The 19,112-nt window shown below is 41.6% G+C and overlaps 1 protein-coding gene and 1 non-coding gene across 3 annotated transcripts; one reads left to right on the forward strand and one right to left on the reverse strand.

The window, feature by feature from the left end:
• Nucleotides 1-290: 290 nt before the first annotated feature.
• On the forward strand, nucleotides 291-372 carry TRNAS-UGA (transfer RNA serine (anticodon UGA)). The gene has a single exon. It is a non-coding gene; the product is annotated as a tRNA-Ser (tRNA).
• A 4,779-nt stretch (nucleotides 373-5,151) lies between these two features.
• On the reverse strand, nucleotides 5,152-18,779 carry DNAJC12 (DnaJ heat shock protein family (Hsp40) member C12). 2 transcript variants are annotated; one of them, XM_057377830.1, is made up of 6 exons: nucleotides 18,559-18,779; nucleotides 14,671-14,788; nucleotides 11,611-11,689; nucleotides 9,806-9,945; nucleotides 8,396-8,597; nucleotides 5,152-6,648 (listed from the first exon to the last, which is right to left on the reverse strand). In XM_057377830.1, the coding sequence occupies exons 2-6, from the start codon at nucleotides 14,746-14,748 to the stop codon at nucleotides 6,554-6,556; spliced, it is 594 nt and encodes a 197-aa protein (XP_057233813.1). In that variant the 5' UTR covers nucleotides 14,749-14,788; nucleotides 18,559-18,779; the 3' UTR covers nucleotides 5,152-6,553. The 2 variants fall into 2 exon arrangements, with proteins under 2 accessions (XP_057233813.1, XP_057233814.1); XM_057377831.1 differs by lacking the exons at nucleotides 5,152-6,648; nucleotides 18,559-18,779 and adding an exon at nucleotides 6,658-7,360 and having other exon boundaries at nucleotides 14,671-18,549.
• Between the last annotated feature and the right edge of the window lie 333 nt (nucleotides 18,780-19,112).

Genomic DNA, 19,112 nt, shown 5'->3' on the forward strand with positions numbered 1-19,112 from the left:
TCAATGCATTAATGCAACACCTAATGGTTACTGTCTCTTGTAGTAGTTCCTGGCTGCCTCCTCCCTATCAGACTACTCAGGTGTACAGTTTTACTCCTGTTTTACTCCTGCAGTTTTACTCCGCAGGAGCAGACAGAGCTTCTGTGTTTCAGGCAGCGGAGCCGCAGCCGCCATTGCTGCAGGGGCGGGGCGGAGCCGCATAAAGCCCATTGGCTGCAGGGGCTGGGGGCGGGGCCTGTGGCGGGCGGAATGCCCTATAAGGCTCCAGCCCGGGCCCAGGAGTAGCATCAGCAGCGATGGCCGAGTGGTTAAGGCGTTGGACTTGAAATCCAATGGGGTCTCCCCGCGCAGGTTCGAACCCTGCTCGCTGCGGCCCGGTGGGGCTTCGGTTTTTTGTTCTTCCCAGGCCTTTTCTGATTCCTTGCAATGTGCAAGTTTTACTCCTCGCGTCTCCTCTGGCGGCTAAACAGAGAGATTATGTGGGACGGCGCAGAGTGCGGCAGGTTGGAAGGAGTACAATGGATCCCTCGGCTTGCGCAGGGCGATCCCAGAGCACGTGGCTGTCCCAGGATCACATCCACACGCCTCTGGAATACCCCCGTGAGGGAGACTCCACACACTCTCTGGGCAATCTGYTCCCSTGCAAGGTCACTGCACAGGAAWGAASCTTTTCCTCSTSTTCAGGTGGGACTTCCTGTGCTKCAGTTTTTGGCCATCGCCTCTTGTCCCATTGCTGCCCACCACAGAGCAAAGCCTGGCTCCACCTTCTTGACACCCCCTTTAGATATTTACACACATTAATGAGGTGTGTAAATATCTCAGCCATCTCAACGCTGAATAGGCCCAGATCCCTCAGCCAGCCTTTTCTTGTGAGAGATGCTCCAATCCCTTCACCATCTTTGTTGCCCCCATGATAATTATCCTATTGCAGCTCTTTAGGCCATGCCTACCTGCTCCTCCCCTGCCCCTGCCAGCAATAACAGGAGTACCAAAGCTGCAGTAGGTCCCAGGGCAAGTTTCTGGCATTGCATCTCAAACCAATGCTAAGAGCTCTTGATGGAGGTGAGAGAAGGGTACCTAGGGTTAGGTGTTCTTTCACCAGCTCACCTTCTAGGCCCTGCAGAGAGGACAGGCAGCAAAGCTCAGGATGCATCCAATGGTTCACAGACAAGCAGTGTCCTGATTTGTTCAAAGGGCTATTGTCCTGCCTTATGTCCTACAGCTGACACAAAATTAATTAAATCTTGTTAGCAGCAGGCTTCTCTATAAGGATTGGACTTGATCTGTCAAATGTTCCTTTTCCTGAAGGAAGTTGGTCTGATTCCTCCTCGACCTCCAGTGAGGGGGATCCTAGACCTTTTTTTCCTCCCTTTTATGATCTTCTGCACATGCATGATGCACACACACTCATAATATGGTGATGAGGGGGTGGAGACCCCACAAAATTTATTATGTCACTAGTAACCAGGAAAAACAAAACAAGGCAGCATTCCCCCCACAATCATCTCTGACTGGCTTAAACCAAGCTCTCATCAGTCATATGTCCTCCTGTGTGTGGCCCCAGCATTAGTGAAGGGCTGAAGAATTTGCAAAGTCAGTAAGAATATGCTGAAAATATAAAATAGGCCATTTCCACAGAGGTCAAAATAGGCCAGAGCAGAAACAACCACTTTTCACTCCTCTCTCTCTCTTAAACACTAGAGCAAAACCCAACACAGACACACATGCAAACCCATTTTTTCTAGCATATTTTCCTAGTGCAAGTTAATTTAATCAAGAAACAGAGGAAGAAGAGGAAACACTGAATTATCCCTGCTGAGAACAAAATAAGAGGGAAYAAACAAAAAATTGTTTAAGCTGGCAGCAAAAGGAACATTTCAAAGTGTTCCCTAGCAAGGCTTCCAGGGATTTCAGGTTTGGGTGTTTGTTTCTGTTAGGGCACATGCAAGTGCTTTGGCAGGTCAGGGATGGACATGGGAATCCTGGGGAAGGCTCAGATCCCTTGAAAGAAGGACCAAAGGCACCCAGACCCAGCCAGCTGAAGTCTCTCACTCCCCTGGCCATTTCTCTCATTCTCCTGCTCATCCCCACCCATGGATATCAGTCACACAGAGTCTGTGAGGAAGAGGAGTAGCTCACAGTGCTCTACCCAGCAAAAATCTGAGGGTTCTAAGGAAATTTAGCAGCTCTGACAATCCTAACCAAGTAAATGGAGTTTGTGTAAGGAATGATGCCCAGGGATCAAACTGCATCTCCTTAGAAAAGCTGTCTGTCCTTGATGCCAAGAGAAGCATTTCTGACAAAGCAACAAGCAAATAATTTTCTTGAAGGCATTGAGAACCACAACACATGTCAAGACTGGAAACTTCCCAAACATTGACAGCAAATTTCATTTTCTAGAAGTAAGCCCTCTCTCTTACTGATCTRCCAGGAGGGTGAAAGAGCAAACCACTGTGAAGATGGAATGGAGGAAAGAAAATTCATTTTCTCCAGCATCCATCAGGTGTGACAGGTTAGGATATCCATCAGAGATCTAAAGTGTGTAGGAGTTTTCCAGGTTATGCTGTGCACCACTGCAATGACTCAGACACAAGCCCTTCAAAACAAGGACCAACAGAGCACATACAGAGTCTAATTTTCATTAACAAGGCAGGGAGATGAAATTAATACAGCAAAGGTGAAGGCACAAACACACGCAAGTGCCTGCCATCACGGGCAGGGCTTGGCAACTCTCCCAGCTGCAGGGTGAGTGTGTGCACTGGGCTGCAATAAAAGTACCCAGCATAAACTAACTGATAAGCGTCTGCTTATCTGACAGTGACACAGCCCAACAACCTACTGAGTTGCTTTATCTTTTGCTGTGTAATTTCATCAGCTTTACAATAGCCCCRCTGCTTACACTTTCATATCCTGAAATGAGAGATGATCCTGCTGTGAAGGTAAGATAGCAATGTTCATGCTCAGGAAATTAAAGATACTCAATCTCTCTTTTAATAATCAGGATACTTGCTTCTATTATAGAACATATAAACTGCCTTTTTTTTTTAAATCTCATTTAAAAAAGAAAACAAACAATAAAGAAATGACCTTAGCTATCATTCAGCATTACTCAGCCTGAGATTTTAAATTATATACTGTCTCTATTCATCATCCAAACTTTACTTCTTACACTGTCACTTGGCAAATGTTGACAGAACAACCTGGCAAATACTGGCAAAACAAAAACTTTRAGAATGGTCTAGTTCTTGACAATCTTATAAACTCAGCATTTGCACAARTATTTAAAAATGTAATAATTTTATATAACTCAAGAATGCCCCCAAGCTATYGGTTTCATTGTAAACAGCTGGCTAAATAGTTGTGTAATTTCTGATCTTACAAAATTGTTTGAAATAGTTTCAAAAACCTAGAAACACAGCATTAAACAACATGCCCTATTCTTTGTATTTTATCATCATTATCACCATACACCTGCACCCCATCTGCTATCTCTTAACTTCAGAAGAAAACTCTTCATCCTTCACAAGTTCAGTAACAGCCAGGTTTTGTTAACACTTTTGACTGGACTCCCCTCACAACTGTTTATTTTCATACCGAATCAGAGCTATAACAAAACACAGTAAATCAGACCCCTCACATATCCAAAGCCTTCAGAACCCTTTGTTACCCACCTAAGCAACTCACAAGGGGAGCTAAAGAAAATGGGAACTTACCATGTCTTGCACAGCTGCCCTCCTCAAACGTCAGGCTCCCAGGCCCTAATCTAATAAAAAGTGTCTGGGTTTGTTGCTGCTGTTTCCACCCCCAGAGACAACCCTTTGCTGCTGTTTCCACTTTGCAGAGTGAGTTTAAATCTCTGTGGGCAGCTGAAAACCTCGTACACCTGATTCTATTGCCTCACTCACAGCTTCACAGAGCCTGAGATCCACATCACAACACCTACCCCAGTTAAACTTTCAGCATGTGAAGTATGTTATGGGCTCACCAGTGCAGGGGCCAAGACACCACATTAATGCTGATGAAATGTAAGGTGGGACACTTCCTGGATCTTTTCATGTTACTGGCAAAAAACTTCTAAAAACACTATATACTAAAAAAAAAAAAACCAGATAAGCAGTTTATGGTTGGGGGGTGGACTCTGATGATCTAACACTAATTAACTTGCTTGTTTCTTTACTTTCTAACATGAGGGAGAACTGGGCTGCCCATTTATTCCAGTTAGCTGTTGTAACTGGCCAACAGGTCAGGTACCACCTAATTTGGGGGAATACAAAGCAAAACAAGGCTGCACAGGCTCCTCTTGTCTTCCAGTACCTCTGGGTTTGCTCTGCCAGGAATCGGTATTGGTGTACTGGAGCACCAGTTGTAAGCTGCTCTCCTCATGAGGGCAAATAAAAATCACAGGACTGAGCTCAAGCAGGTTGTTGCAAAACACAAGTTCACCCACGAGCTTTCACTGGGCTCAGAGTCTTCCAAATATCTGCAATTATTCATCCAGAACAAACATCTAAAGGTTCTTTGCCAAAACCAACCACGCAATAATTGGCTAATAATGACATCAGTTTTAACGACACAAACTATTAGTTTGCTGTTCAAAGGTCTATTGTATGTTCACTTCTCAAGGGAAAACAGCTCATTAGGTGCTAAATCATCCATCCAACGACCCCTTTTTACCTTTACTGGCAAGTGAAATGGGGAGAGGAGAATCTGGGCTGCCATCTGTTTTCAAGTTCTCCAGCTGGCTGCATCCCCATCTTTTTGTTAGAGGGAAAATTGTTCCCTGTTACTTAGTATCCTTCACATGGGATAAGAGTTTCTTCTGTTACTACTGTTTGACATTGTTTACAGTCCCTCTTTATAAAATGGACCAAAAATCTTTCTTGAGCATATACCTCTGTATGAAGTGAAGGAGCAAATGCACTAGGAAAAAACAACCAGTAGTTACATTTAACAGATGTTACAGGGAATTATTAATCTTATCTCTATAATGTTTTCAGCTGCAAAATAYGCAAGGGAAAAGCATGTAAAATTAAAAATKATGTGCTATAAAACTGGGTCTTGGGACCAACATYATCRGSTCYAGGGTCAGTAGAGCTGTATCAGCASAGCACCAGYACTTTCAGCTTTTCCAAACTGGGAMAAAYGACCAGCATTAACACTGGTATCAGCCCCTGTGGGTCAGACTGGCTCCAGGATAGAGATGCMCATGAGGTCAGTAAGATACACCCATTCTCAGGTTCCATTGGCAGCATTTGGGTCACAGAGTGTAGCCAACAGGCCCCAAACAGGAGGAGTACAGTAACTTAAGCAGCACAGCATGGCTGAGCCAGACACATCACTCCAGGGAGAGACATCAGATTGTTTCCCTGTGGGGACAACACTAAACTTTCCAGGTTACACTTCCCATTGCACTGTCCAGGATTCATAACTGGACTCCTTAAGCTTTTACTCACTGAGTAAAAATTACTCACTGGTGACAAATAACAAGAAATTCCAAAGGAATCTCTGTGGTGGGTGGAAGATTTAATTAAAAATGAAAGCAAYCCCTTTTCTGTATACAAGCAGTTTTATTTGCTGATGATGGAATTATCTGCCTGAACAAAACCACAATGTCAATACCTGGCATATTAGCCAAGTTTGCAAAGAAGCAAACAAACACAAAATAAATAAACAACAATGTAGAATTTGAAAAGTTGCCTAAAGTACCAAAAACTTTTCATGTGAGATTTTGTACACATTAGTGCTGACTAGTCTGATTTTTCATTCCTCACCCTACAAAACCCTGATAAAACAGTGTTTACCACACCTGAGCAAGGAGGGAAATTGCTATGAAGCCACAGGCCAATGTTGGCACACATACACAGGGAATCAGTTTTCCACTGATAAATCTTAAGACAAAAATTGCTATCTGGAGAAGAAAAGTTCTGGAACTGCCTTCCAAAACAAATAGCTGCTACAGAAAGTGTACTTGTTAAGGTAGAAAACAAGTGATTTTTAGGAGTGCTTGATCTATTGCAGAGACCTTGGATAATAAGAACCTTATTTCATCTATAGCACAAGATCACAATTCTCCTACAAGTTTGTAATGAGTACATTATAAATCACTGTGGTGAGCACAATGCAATGGAGAAGTGAAGCAGAGCACAGAGCTCACAAATAAGCACGGTTCATTGTCATACAGCTTTTGGAAGATCATAGTTGAATAGGATACCCCGAGTTCAGGGTCCTACTTAGAATATGTTTTTTATAACATCACACTATTGAGAGAAATATTAATCATTACACAATACTTGAGAATACATGAAACAATATATAAGATGTTAGATAACTTCACAAAATCGCTTTGTGTTAATACTGAAAAGAGCTTTGCTTATTAAACAGAAAAACCTCCATCGGTAATGCCCACACATGTGTGATTAATCAGTATTTAGACATTGATTGGAACAACACATTACAATCAAAGAATACAAAATACAAATAACTTATAACTGCTGGCAAAGAAAAATACTGAACTGTTGAACAGATGATCTCATGCTCTTGTGTGCTTCTCATTTTAGATCTCATAGTTTCTGAATTTCCTCAGAAGGTCTGATGGAGCATCGCCTGACCAGCGGAAACGCAAGTGCCAGTAATTCCCCTCTGAAAATCCTGAGGGGGAAAAAAGAGAGAAAGACAACTAAATTATTGTAAACATGTATAAAATTATATTTTCTGAAATAATTCTTGCTAGTSTTCCCAAAAAGGTAAGCAAAAATTGGTCACTTCCAGTGCTCTTGACCARCACTGACAAATACAAACAGTCTGTATTCTTGGCACATTGGAACAAGAGCTCAACACCAACCTTCAGGACAGAGATGTGCTGGGAAGAGTCCAAAGGAGAACAGCAAGGGCTATGGCAGTCCCTAAAGAGGACTCAAATCAAAACGGAACAAATTGTACTGGCTTAATCTAAAGAAGAGGAGATGGTGGTGATGGACTGCATGTACATGATTTGAGGCCTTATAATACTGAAACATGACCTTCCTTTTTCAGGAAACAGAATCCAATGAGCAGAATTAGTGATCAAATCTCTTATTTGGGCTGCAATAACTACGAAGGCTGGTAGTTCAGAATTTGCCCAGGCCAGCAGACAGGAACAGATAATACCATGGTTTCAAGGTGGAACCCAATATAATAATGTTTGCTGGACCAAAACAAAAGCATTATCAACATCCTAATATTAACCATGAACACTGGAATACATACAGACCTTGTCAAATGTATTATAATACTGATATTTATTAATGTAAATATATGTCACTGGATAAATGAAGTAGGCACTTGGTGAGTTTGATGYTTTTCCCATTCAAATATCTGGAAACTAAATAAAAACTTTTTTTAAAAAAGAGAAAGAAGATTCATCAATTTTCTGCAAAGAAAACTCATATTACAATAAAAAACTGATGTTATCTTTACTTCAATATTTTACCATTCTACAAAGCATACAGTGATAATTTAATTAGCAAAAAAAAAAAAAAAAACAAATAGTATAAAGTTGTAGAGCATAATTTTTCAAAATCAGGTTTTCAGTTAAGCATTACTTCTTAGTAGAGTTTTCTTATCTGTTTCCTGCAACCCAGAAATGTTTGGGATTACATTAGGTTTTGCCACCCTCACAGTTCACCCTGATTTTCTGTTTGATCAAACTGGGGAGAAATAACAGGACTTTGTTTAACAATAGTTCTCTGCTAACATGGGCCTAAGATTATGAAATTCCTGAAGGATCAGGCAGAACAGAGGGTGACCATGGTAGTGTGGAAGCTCTGATCAGGCACACTGACCTAAGCCACGGCCAGGAAATACTGGTAGGTGACTTTTTTGAAATACACATTTATTCTGGTGCATATGCTATTGAATACCACCCCCCAAACTATTTGAATACATAAGAAGCCTTCCAGACTCAAATTTTAGACCTCATTAACTCACCAGAAGCAAACTGTGCCAAAGTACTGAATAATAACTAAAAAACCCCAAACCTAAGYATTTTACTTTAAAGTTTTAAAATTTATTATTACAAAAGTCAGTGAAAATAACTGCCTTTTGTTTTTATTTTTCATTTTCATATATCAGAAAAACTGAACTTTTCATTTTGGTTGAAGCATTTTTTTTCTTCTTCTTCTCCAGTTTCTGGTTTTACTAGTAAACAACCAAGRAAACTTGAGATAGGGAGGAAGAAGKRTCTGAAAACYTCAAAACTAAATAAATAATCAACAGCATAAAACCCAACCCAAAACCACATTAAAAAAGCTACCAGTTCAACACACTGCTTTGGAGAAGAATTTTTCATGACTAAAAGCCCCCATTTCAGGCCAATCCCTGGATACTGCAATTTTCTCTAACTGCTGTTTTCACTTACTTGGGGAGTAGGAATTCTTTGAAGACTCKGGTTTCACATCAGGAATTGCAACATCTTCTGGCTCCCTGCTCCCTTCCAACAATCCATCTTCATTGTTTTCAGTCTGTTGGGTCCACATCTCATTAGTTATGYTGTTGGTGTTACCAAAGTCGGGAGCTTCCAGCATTTGGTCCTTCTTACTTTGGACAGCCCAGTGCATTGACTAAAGGAATGCAAAAACAAAAAATTCCTGTGCTTTAAGAGGTTTTTAATTGCTTTTTCTTACATTGCTGTAACAAATGGTTAAACAAAGCACATTGAGAAGCCTGCAGGTCAATAGGATAAGGGAAAGCGTGGATATGTGTCACAAACAGCATTGGAGGGGACACTCTATGTCAGGTGGGGGTGAAGAACAAAATCTACAAGTACATCAGAATTTTAAAGGCCTTTTGTCCAGCGTCTTCTGTCAGACATTTTTAAGAGGGCTTGAATGACTTCAGAAATGTTCATTTTCATGAARTCTTTGACTTCGAAGTACGCTTCGAAAGCAAGATAACTTGAAAAGATCTAATATTAAAGTCTGTGGAATAACATCTGTTTGGAACTGAACTAAGCTTATTTGGATACTTCCTGCAAACATTTAAGCTCAGGCATAATGCTGTAGTTGAAGAGTCTCAAACTTCCCTCCTTAGCAGAATTGAGATGGGCAGAATTGACATAGGAAACTTCTATTCACTTGCCTTAAAATATGACTATGTAGCCTTGTAATTATCATTCACTACAGTAAGGCAGGAAAAAAGAATCCAGTATTAAGGAATTGAGATCTGCTAGGGACATACTACCAAATCTTCTCACTAGCAAAATCAGGAGGGAAAACATCCTAAGAACACCTGCCTCTGTCACAGGTCACCCCACTAGCCTAGCAGGACCCCTCCAAAGCTCTGTGGGAAGCCCCATTCAAGGAATGATCTTCTGGATTTTTTCAATGAGATCTTTATTTAGTCAGATAGCATGAAAACCWATCTGATAAGCAATAGACCAAAAGGAGAATACAGTATCCAAAAGTCCCAGCTTTAACCTGACTTTGAAAAGAAATAGACRTTTACTACAACAGCAAAGTATGCTGAAACATTTGAAAACAGCCCTTAAGTTACTTAARCATCCTATGACACACATAACARCAGCAACTTGATAAACTCACTCTAAAACTACTGGCCTAACATCCATCTGTGAATGGGCATCTAAAGCCCTCCAATTTTTCCTCAATTTCCTTAACATCCATAGTGCACTAATCCCTCTGCACTATTCCCATCCCCAAACCCCAGCACTGCAGCCTAAGTGCTGGAACTCATCCCCTCACCCTGCCACTCGTTTTGTGGGCCAGYCCTCCCTCCCCCTCCTCCTGAGGGCCCAAACTCAGCCAGCACCAACCGTTTTCACAGAGCTGCTCAGGGCCTCCCACTGCTGGAACGGGATGGTGACTTTGCTTCGGCGCCAGTAATCATAACGCGCACGGCTCTCTTYGTTAGTGAGCGTCTCCTTGGCTTGCTGCAGCTTCTGGAAATTCTCCACTAGGACACAAACCAAAAGGGTACTAAAGACACTATTTGTTTGGCAAAGAAATTAATTCAGATGCAAAAGGGGTACTGCCAACAACGGCTCAGGGCAAACAAAGTAGAGAAGGCAGAAGAAGAAGCAAGTCACCAAAGGATGTGGTTGTGCTTCCAGCTTGCAGAGTTCTGGCTGGCTTTAGGACTGCAGCACCTCTGGTGGACTGATATCCTTTCACATCAGAACTAAAATATTCCTTTGTCCAACAGCTTCAAAAGCTCCTAAACTAAACTGGGAGTAACTTACACAGCACACAGGTAAAAGGCACAAGTCAGCCCCTGCAGATCACCTTAAAATGACAAATTAGAGCAACATGCTGAGATCCACAGCAGCAAGGGAGTCAGAGCAGAGCACAACAGCAAGAACCATGAGCAGGAAGAAAATAAAGATGAGCAGGAACTGACAAGCAAGAAGAATAATCTAAATATAGTTCAGGTTAATTAACTTGATCATTTTATTAGGGGTGTTTTCTACATATGCTAAAACATGATGCAGACTGTATGAATGAGAACTCTCWCTTTTTCCTGCAGGGTAATTTTTCATGGAATGGTTACTAAGGGTGCAGCTGTATGTTACTATTTGTAGAAGGGTTATAAAAAATTAGACTTTTATCTATGACTCACATATGTTACAGTGATCTATTAYTATTACTATTATTCATTTATTCCAGTTTACAAATTAGAGAGATTTCTTTTGAAATACACTACACCCAAATACTAATCAAAATTGATCACCATAAATCACACAAGAGACAACAGGCTGAGGGAACAATTCTATTTGTTTTCCTTATTCTAATGTTACTAGTTTTCAACAAATAAAAGGTCTACTTTAATTACTCTTTATTGAACTTTAAACAGATGAAATAAAAAACAGAGTAAACTCTCACTAGTACTGTAAAACTGTATTTAAAATAAATAAGACATGTTCAGGTAAATAGAGCCTAAAACATTTATTCTTGACAAACAAAGCTGCTCTGATATTTGGCACTTGGCTTCTCTATTTTGTTACTCAGCCAGGGTGAGCTCTGACCAGGGCTCTCTGTGGGTATGGATGGGTAAAGGTTGGCTCCAAATGACTCAGATACAGCTCTGCCCTCCCGGCTCTGATGAGCTGCACCCCTTCATCAGCACAAAACTCAGCTGCTGTTCTGCCAACAGAGGGCTCCCTGTAGGGCTTCAGTTCAATTCCAGTCACTAAATTACATTAAAGGAAACTAAAGTGCATTTAATGTGTTCCTCACGGGCTTGCTCCTGGAAGTAAATTAACTGATTGATGCAAGTGTGGCACTTGAATGCCACTCAACATGGACATGCACAAACTCCATGGGTCCAAGTGACACACTGCAGAAATAAATTATATATTAAAAGATAGCCTACTGTATATATTGTAAAATAATTCCAGGTCCTGGAAAAAAAATCTAACAAGTGTCTTCCTCCTCTATTACAGAAGAATCTGCAAGTCTTAAAAAAGAGTGTTACAAGCTTGCTATTTAAATAGAATATGCGCAATACACATGATGATTAAAATACATTGAAGGGAAAAGAAGTTTTAAGGCTGAATTTAGTATGTTGGTCATGCAATAAAAGAAATAGATAAATTATTTTTAAACAGGAAATAATACATACCTGCTTTGGGGTTTCCGGGATGCTTGTCAGGATGACATTCAAGGGCTTTAATCTTATATTCTGCAAGAATTTGTTCAACCTAAACAAAATATTGAGACAAAGTGAGCAAACATCGAAAAGATTTGCATATTGGCTTTTTGAAAGAGGCTGGAAGGGACAATAAAGAATGCTGAATGRTTTTGTCCTACTCAATTTTACAACCAAAGTGGACAACAACAATCATCTGCCAGTGACACTGCTTATTTAATTCCATTTTCCATGCACTCATCCTCAGTCTCGCTTTTGTGAGACTCAATCATCCAATAYGGCAAGTTGGCTCCAAGAAAATTGTGCAAAGACATTTGAACACAGARGCAAAATGCATCATTTCAATTGCTCTTTGCTTCATCAAATTTAACTTTCAAGAAAGTCTCATAGCAGGAAGCAAAGGCCCTCTGTATTGCTGAAGAACGATGTGTGGGTTTAGGTGGCTTTGTCCATATCCTCTTCATAGGAAATTCAGCTAGGACCACATGAGTTGTCCATCTTGGATACTCCAAGTTAACCTGCTCGATAACCAGCAGTTCACATTCTTTCTGTCAAGGTAATTTTCTGTGCAAAAAGGTCGGCTTAGAGTAGAATAGATTTATAATCAAYATTAGAATACTGGCATGTATTAGTTTATTAGTTAATTACAGGTTCCCACATAGTCTGTAATACCATAAAATATTGCAGCCACTAGAAAAACTAAGACATATTAACAGTTAAAATACAGAAAACCATCTTAGATTTTCAAATGTTTAGTGTTTTTCCAAGTATCTTGCTGGTTWTTATAATTGAGAAGCCAAGACTTCTTTATATCATTCCAGCTCTCACAACAATTAGCCCTAAGGTACCAATTAATTATGATTCTTTCCCATACTACAAAAGCTGTTTATACAACTTCCTCATCCTTCAAACTATAAGAGCAACATGCAATTTAAATAATTTCTTTCAAAAGTAAGTCTCATAAYATTTTTTCTTTAGAATAAAATTACAGTTCACTCAACTAGTTGGGCAAATTTCGGTGGCATAATCTGGGGGAAAATGGGGTCTACAGTGTCATGTTAAGAATTCTACACTTCTCACTCTGCTCAGGATCTTCTTCCAAAGGGGCAGACATAATGTGGTGTACTTGCAGTCAATAAGACACTTGAAAACACATACAGCGTACAGAGAACTTGGTGAAACTGGTTACAGTATAGCCAGCAACCATCTCTAAAACTCAGTTACCTAAAGGGGAACTTAAAAGTTAAAATGTGTACAGASAGGTAAAATGTAGCAGAGTGATAGCATGGAAGTCAAAAAAAAAATCACCAAAAAAAACAAAACAAAACACAACTAGTAAAAGAAAAGTTTATAGGAAGTTCATACAACATACATGAAATTTATTTAAAATACATAGTGAGGTGTTTTRCCAAGAAAGGTATCAAATACCCACTATTATGCAAATAGCACTGCTCTTGGAAGAAGGACGTAGATTAAATCTCCCCTCTTTGTGTCACATATGAAGTAGGTGTCCTTGCATTCAGTTCTACAAGAAACCAAGAATGAACTTGGAATACAGCAAAAAGTCTGTAGAAACTGAGAGGATTTTTGCTTAAATTTAACCAGGTCCAACCAAGATCAGGATATTCAGCAGCTCAGATGAAAGTGCAGCAGTTGGGAGTGTGCTGTGCATGCCCAAGACAGCCTGTGCCAAATAGTTGACTCCTGTACAAAGTAGTGTGACTGCAAAACTCCTGTAATGCTCCRAATTTCTGTTAGACCCCGGAAGAGCTGTGCAGGATCCTGAGGGAAGGCGATCCTGAGGCTCAGACAGCCTGGGAGATCCAAGYTCTTTCTCCTATGTCAAAAACAGTGCAGCAACATCTGCTCCTTCTCCCAACAAATAAYACTTGACAGCTTGTTTTTTTCAGGACCCATTAGCATTTATTCCAGGGTTTTTATTTCATTTTTAMGCAATTTGGAAAATCATTATCAGATGTACTTAAACTGTTCATTAATTGCTAAGCCCTTAAGGAATTAGTGTGAGGTAGAAAATGAGAGATAGCATCTGCGAAACAAGGCTGCATGGAGACTTGAGCACTGCCCTCTGCTGGGATCACTTCGAGGAGTTTCCTCAGGAAAAGCTTTACATTTCCTTCTGTGACACACCGAAGATGTTTACTCTTTATACTTGACCACTATAAGAGGTGAGAGCATCTGACTAAATTCACTAAGCAAAAGACAGCTTTTATCTCCACTGAATATAACCCTCATTGCAGCAGACTAATCAAAATTCCTTTTCCAAAATAGAAACACAATACTAGTTAATATAACAGCTACATTTAAAAAAAATTTTTGGCATACCAGACTATTTAAAAAAAAAGTTATATGTACACCTTTAACACGAAGCACACTTGTTTTAGCTGCAAATCACTCAAAAATTGCTTAGCTAAATCTCATTATAAAGTACTTATCTGCTACTGAAACAAATTAGTMAAACTAGCATTTGAATGTCATTAGAAAGAGCATTTAGAAAACATCATATGGTARATGATAGMAATATTATYTTTGTTTTCATCTGAACCAATGAATACAATTTTAAAAWATATTATAAATATGATAAAGCCTGAAAAACTCAGCAGCGTTACCAGTGCCCTAAAGCTATGAACTTTCATTGTATTAGTTGCACATAAATAGCTTCATTTTTCAAAACCAATAATATATATTCAAAATTATTATTTGGATACTGTCAAACACAAGCCGTTGGCTCACAATCCATAACCGTATCACATGTTGATCTACACTGATAAATAAACAATTATTTCATCTCCATCCTGTTCTACAAGGCATTTTCAATCTAAGCCTGACTCCAGGCTCTTAATATCAGTACACAGGAGAGAAAATTGAGCTTTCCAACAGAGATCCTACAAGTGGCAAGAAAGAAGGTTCCCAAGGCGTTTCAAATATGCATGSCCGCAGAGACACAACATTTCCCGGAGACACACAAACACGTTCAAACTGTGGATAACCCGGCGGGGAGGGAGAGCCTCTTACCGTCGATAGCTCATCGCATCCCAGCAAGTTGTAGTAATCCTCCAGGTCCTCCGGGCTGCAGCTCAGGATCGCATCCATCGGCTCTAGTCCAGCGGGCTTTTTCCAGCCGCCACGGAAGCTGTGGAAKTCAGCGTCAATTCAGAGCCTCACACGAGTTTGAAGAAGCCCAGGATAACAGCAGATCCCACTCCGCTGTAGAGCTCGGTCCGGCGCTTTTGAACGCCGGCAGCCGACACGCATAGCTCCGTGGAGTTCTCCGCTGCCATTGGTCCCCGCAAATGCCAACCCGCTCGCACAAACCTGCTCTCGGCAATGCTCCCTGGGATTTGTAGTTGCCAGGGTAATTTCAACGTTAAACTGGGGCTCCCGTCCAGASCACAGAGTTCTGGACACTGAAACGTGACAGAGATATCACTCACGCCCCAACCTGTGCAGCCACTACAAACCAGGCACACACTGAGAGGCTTCCCTACACCTGAGACATTTTCTGCTCAATTTTTATTGGCAACTTTTGCCATCATCTCTGGCCAGATGATGAGATGGGTAATTATAGAAAAGAATATACAACAACAATTATAGGTGCAAACTTTGGAGAACAAAGTACCAACCCCGCCAAAGTCTGTCAGAGTTCTGCCAGTCACCTCAACTAAAATGGGGCAATCATCACTCTCTGAAGGCTTCCTTGGGTACATGGACACTATTCCTTAAAACCAAACAGCAGCTGTACATCACTTGCATGTCTGACAAATTAAAAGTACTCAAAGACATGAAACACCCACTGTCTACTACCACATTATTCTTTCTCATGCTAAATTATTTCAGACTGTGTATTGAAAGTTTGTACTGTGTGCAAACCATGTTCCTTGTGAAACTCATTTTGCATTGAGATGAAATATCTTTAAGGCACGAAGGCATCAACCCAACAGAGAGTATTGACATGTTTCGTGCCACCCATAATCTGTTGACTTCAAAAGATTACTTCCTAAGTGTAATATAATCATGTGCTGAAGCGTTTCCCCTGGAGCCTTAGGAGCTGTTTTTACTTTTCCCACCCTTGCAAGAACTCTGTAACCTGACATGTTTCATGTCATTAAATACTGATGATTCTCTAAAGCTTACAAATAGATGCTGCGAGTAGTTATACAGATCTAGATGCAGTGACCTTGTAGGAGAACAGATCCCCAAGATGTGACCAAGGCTGGAACAGGCATGTATGAATCAATGAAGGGCAGTAGTGGCCACTCAGAGCTGTTTATGAATAATAAATATATAATTTTTGCATCTACAAGTGTTTTATTATCTACATTATTAATGTTCTGCAATGATATTTAATATTGGTCTTCCACCAATTTCTCTTCAGGGTTGCTTTATCTGACATTTTCTACTTTTACTGTATGTTCAGATAGCCTACTAAGATTGTAAAATATATAAAGCGCACAAAAGCAGCARTAATATTAAAAGAAAAAGCACAAGCCTTGGTGAAACCCCTTAAATCTGATAGAAGATGCTACCATCATATTTCTGTGAGTAAATAATTGAAATTCTTTTTCAACTTCACTTCAAATGAAAGAATTAGCAATTACAAATCTCTCCATCTTCCCCATTCATAATTTAATAACCAGAACAGAATGAGAAAGGGAAAAAAAAAGTCTTTTTACAAGAGAGCAAGTAAATATTTAAATAGGTTGTACTCTGGGGGAGGACAAAAAAACAAACAGCTGCCCCTCCTCCTAACAAATATTCCTGACATCCCTTTCTTTTCCAAGTATTCCTCGTGTATTTGYGTAAGGTGAAAGGGAAGCCCTTTAACCCTTTTCCCCTCCAGCTYTCAGTGGCTATTTCTGTGCTGCCAGGCGAGCTGCAGGAACCAGGGCTGCACTCCAGTAACAAAGATCTGAGAYTTGCCAGCTGTGTGCTCCCAGGCAATGTGCTCCCTGAAGCCTCAGTCCTACCTGTACTCCTCTGCTCAGGCTGCCCAAACAAGGGCTCCAGCCCAAACTGCAGCAGTGCCCACTGCCCCTCGAGATCCCCAGTGCTTGGGGCACAAAGGTTCTGGCAGCACTGGCTGCAGGTTTGTGTCTGGAGTACACAAATTACACTGAATAATAACTCAGGCTTTTACTGCTCTTACTGTCTGCAGAGGGGCAGCTCCCAAAGCAGAATCAAACAGGAGAGCAAGAGCACCTGTATGTAATAAAAAACATTAAAAAATACAAAGGTTAGCCCCAGGACATGAAGTTCAGTTAAAAGGGAATTGCAGGGCAGGAAATTATTGCCTACACATGCTATGGTGCGTGTTGCTCAGGATGTACAAACTGTTCTGGAAGTGAGGAAATCTCATATTTGTTCTCTGTATCCAGCCACCGACAAAAGGTGTACCTCAGTGCTAACACATAATGGCAATTCTGTTTGTTTAGATCCAAAAGCAAAATTAAATTCTGGTTCAGTGTAACAGGACATTTACCAACAACTTGTAAGAGTCATAAATGGCCCTTCAAATAAAACAAGCTCTGAAAATCTCTATTGGAATTCATTCCTGTAAAATACATCAAACCTTTCAGAACCAGTTCTTCTCAACTGACTTCAGGGGTATTGCTTCCTGAGGGCAGAGGAAAAAAAACTTCCTTTACAAGAAGTTCAATATAACTCATTGGAGTTTTGAATGTTTTGCCCCATCTTTGTCTTCACACAAACTGAGAGCTGCAGAAACAGAAGAGGACCCAAGCACTGCCAGACTGACCTCCCAAAATAACCACCATTAACATGGAGAAATGTCTGCAATATCTGAGGTGGCTTTAGGATGCCTGAGTCACTCCCTCAATGATACCTTCACAGAAAGCCTCAGACTCTCCAAAACTTGCACAATTTCTTCTTTAGAACAGTATCTTCACATAGATAACTATCAAAACTATATTAAAGCCCCAACTCTCCTTTACATGCTGACAAAACCATCTTTGCATGTGCTTTTTAAGAAATACAAATCTTGCCTCAGCTTCCATAAGGAAAAAGAATGCTTGCGTACAAAGTTGCATAGAATAAAAACTTCCTTATTCACATCTGGTTACACTGCAGCTTGTTTTGAGAAACAGAGAGTGTTAAAAACAGTATGTACATATTTTTCAGAGTTGATAATACCTGAAAGAACCAGGAAAAAAAAAACCTCGSTCCCATTACAAATACAAGGACCACTATCAAGGTAATTATCCATAAAGTAATCCCTTTTGAAGCCATATGTATCAAAAATTTTAACAAGTTTTTTTTTTAAAAACTGTTGATTATCAAGGCCTGCAAGGAGCAAATTCTACCCGAGTCCTGCCACTAAATTTAGGAATTCCATTGTATCAAAACCACTAACAGTATTCTGCCAATAGGTTGTGATATTGAGCAGTAACAACAAAGCAGTATTTAAATTTATATCCATTAAATTTAAGCCAAAATTCTATGTTGGTGGAAGTCCTGGGTGAAAGGCTGAGTTCTATCCAGCACAAACTCCCAGGTGGAAAGAAACTACACCAGGGGAATCCCATGTGCGGCATTTCCGTGTGTGCTATGCAATGAKGGTCCCGCTCCAGCACTCAGGTGAGGCATTAAGGATTGCTCCTACAACCCACGTAACAAAAGAGATCACTGGGAAACCAGGGAAACCAGCAGCGCACACCCCTGCAGGGCACGGGAAACACAAGGAATTTGGGGCCGTTATTGGAGCAAATATCAACTCTCGCCGCTCACCATGAGGTCTCTCCAACACCACACAGGCTGCTAAAGCAGCAATGGTTTTAGACAGGTGCTGACCCCCCAAAACAGCTCCCGCATCCCGGTAGCTCAAGTACCGCGRCGTAGAATCCCAGGGGGGGCTAATGCGCTATCCCAGAGCATAAGGGACAATACCTTTGAGCATCCCTGCCAAGAGCCCTCGGTGCCGGGGCACTCCCTTAGAAGGTGGGCAGCGGCCACGCCCTGTGAACACCCTGACCCTCAGCTCAGCGTGCTCAGAGAGGCCGCTCCGAGCCCTCGGGCCCCGCTCCGCCGCTGGGAACGGGCTGCCGGGCGGCTTCCTCCGGCAAAGGGGCTCTGCAGCGAGGAGCTCGCTCTCGGAAAGGGGAACTGTCTRTCCGATACCGTGACGGAGAGCGAGCCCTGAGGGTTTCTCACGCGGCTGGCGACGAGCGAACACCGGAGCCGCCATTTGCCGGGAGCCGCCGGCCGGGGAGGGCAGAGGAGCGGGCTGTGAGCGGCACCAGGCCGGCACGGGAAGGGAGGGGACGGGGGAGCGGCGGGGCCGGGACGGGGGAAGCGGCGGGGCGGGGCCGGGCCGGGCGGGTCGCACCCCTCAGGGTCTTCGCGCCGCCGCTGCGGGGACGCCGAGGGAGGGGGCGTGAGGCGGCACGAGCGCCACGTGACGGMGGCAGCGCCCCCCGGTCACGTGCCCTGGTGTGTTGTGG

The sequence above is a fragment of the Malurus melanocephalus genome, unplaced genomic scaffold, assembly GCF_030028575.1.
Source record: "Malurus melanocephalus ecotype Western Australia unplaced genomic scaffold, MMel_1.1 scaffold_327, whole genome shotgun sequence".
In the NCBI taxonomy this organism is placed as follows: domain Eukaryota; kingdom Metazoa; phylum Chordata; class Aves; order Passeriformes; family Maluridae; genus Malurus; species Malurus melanocephalus.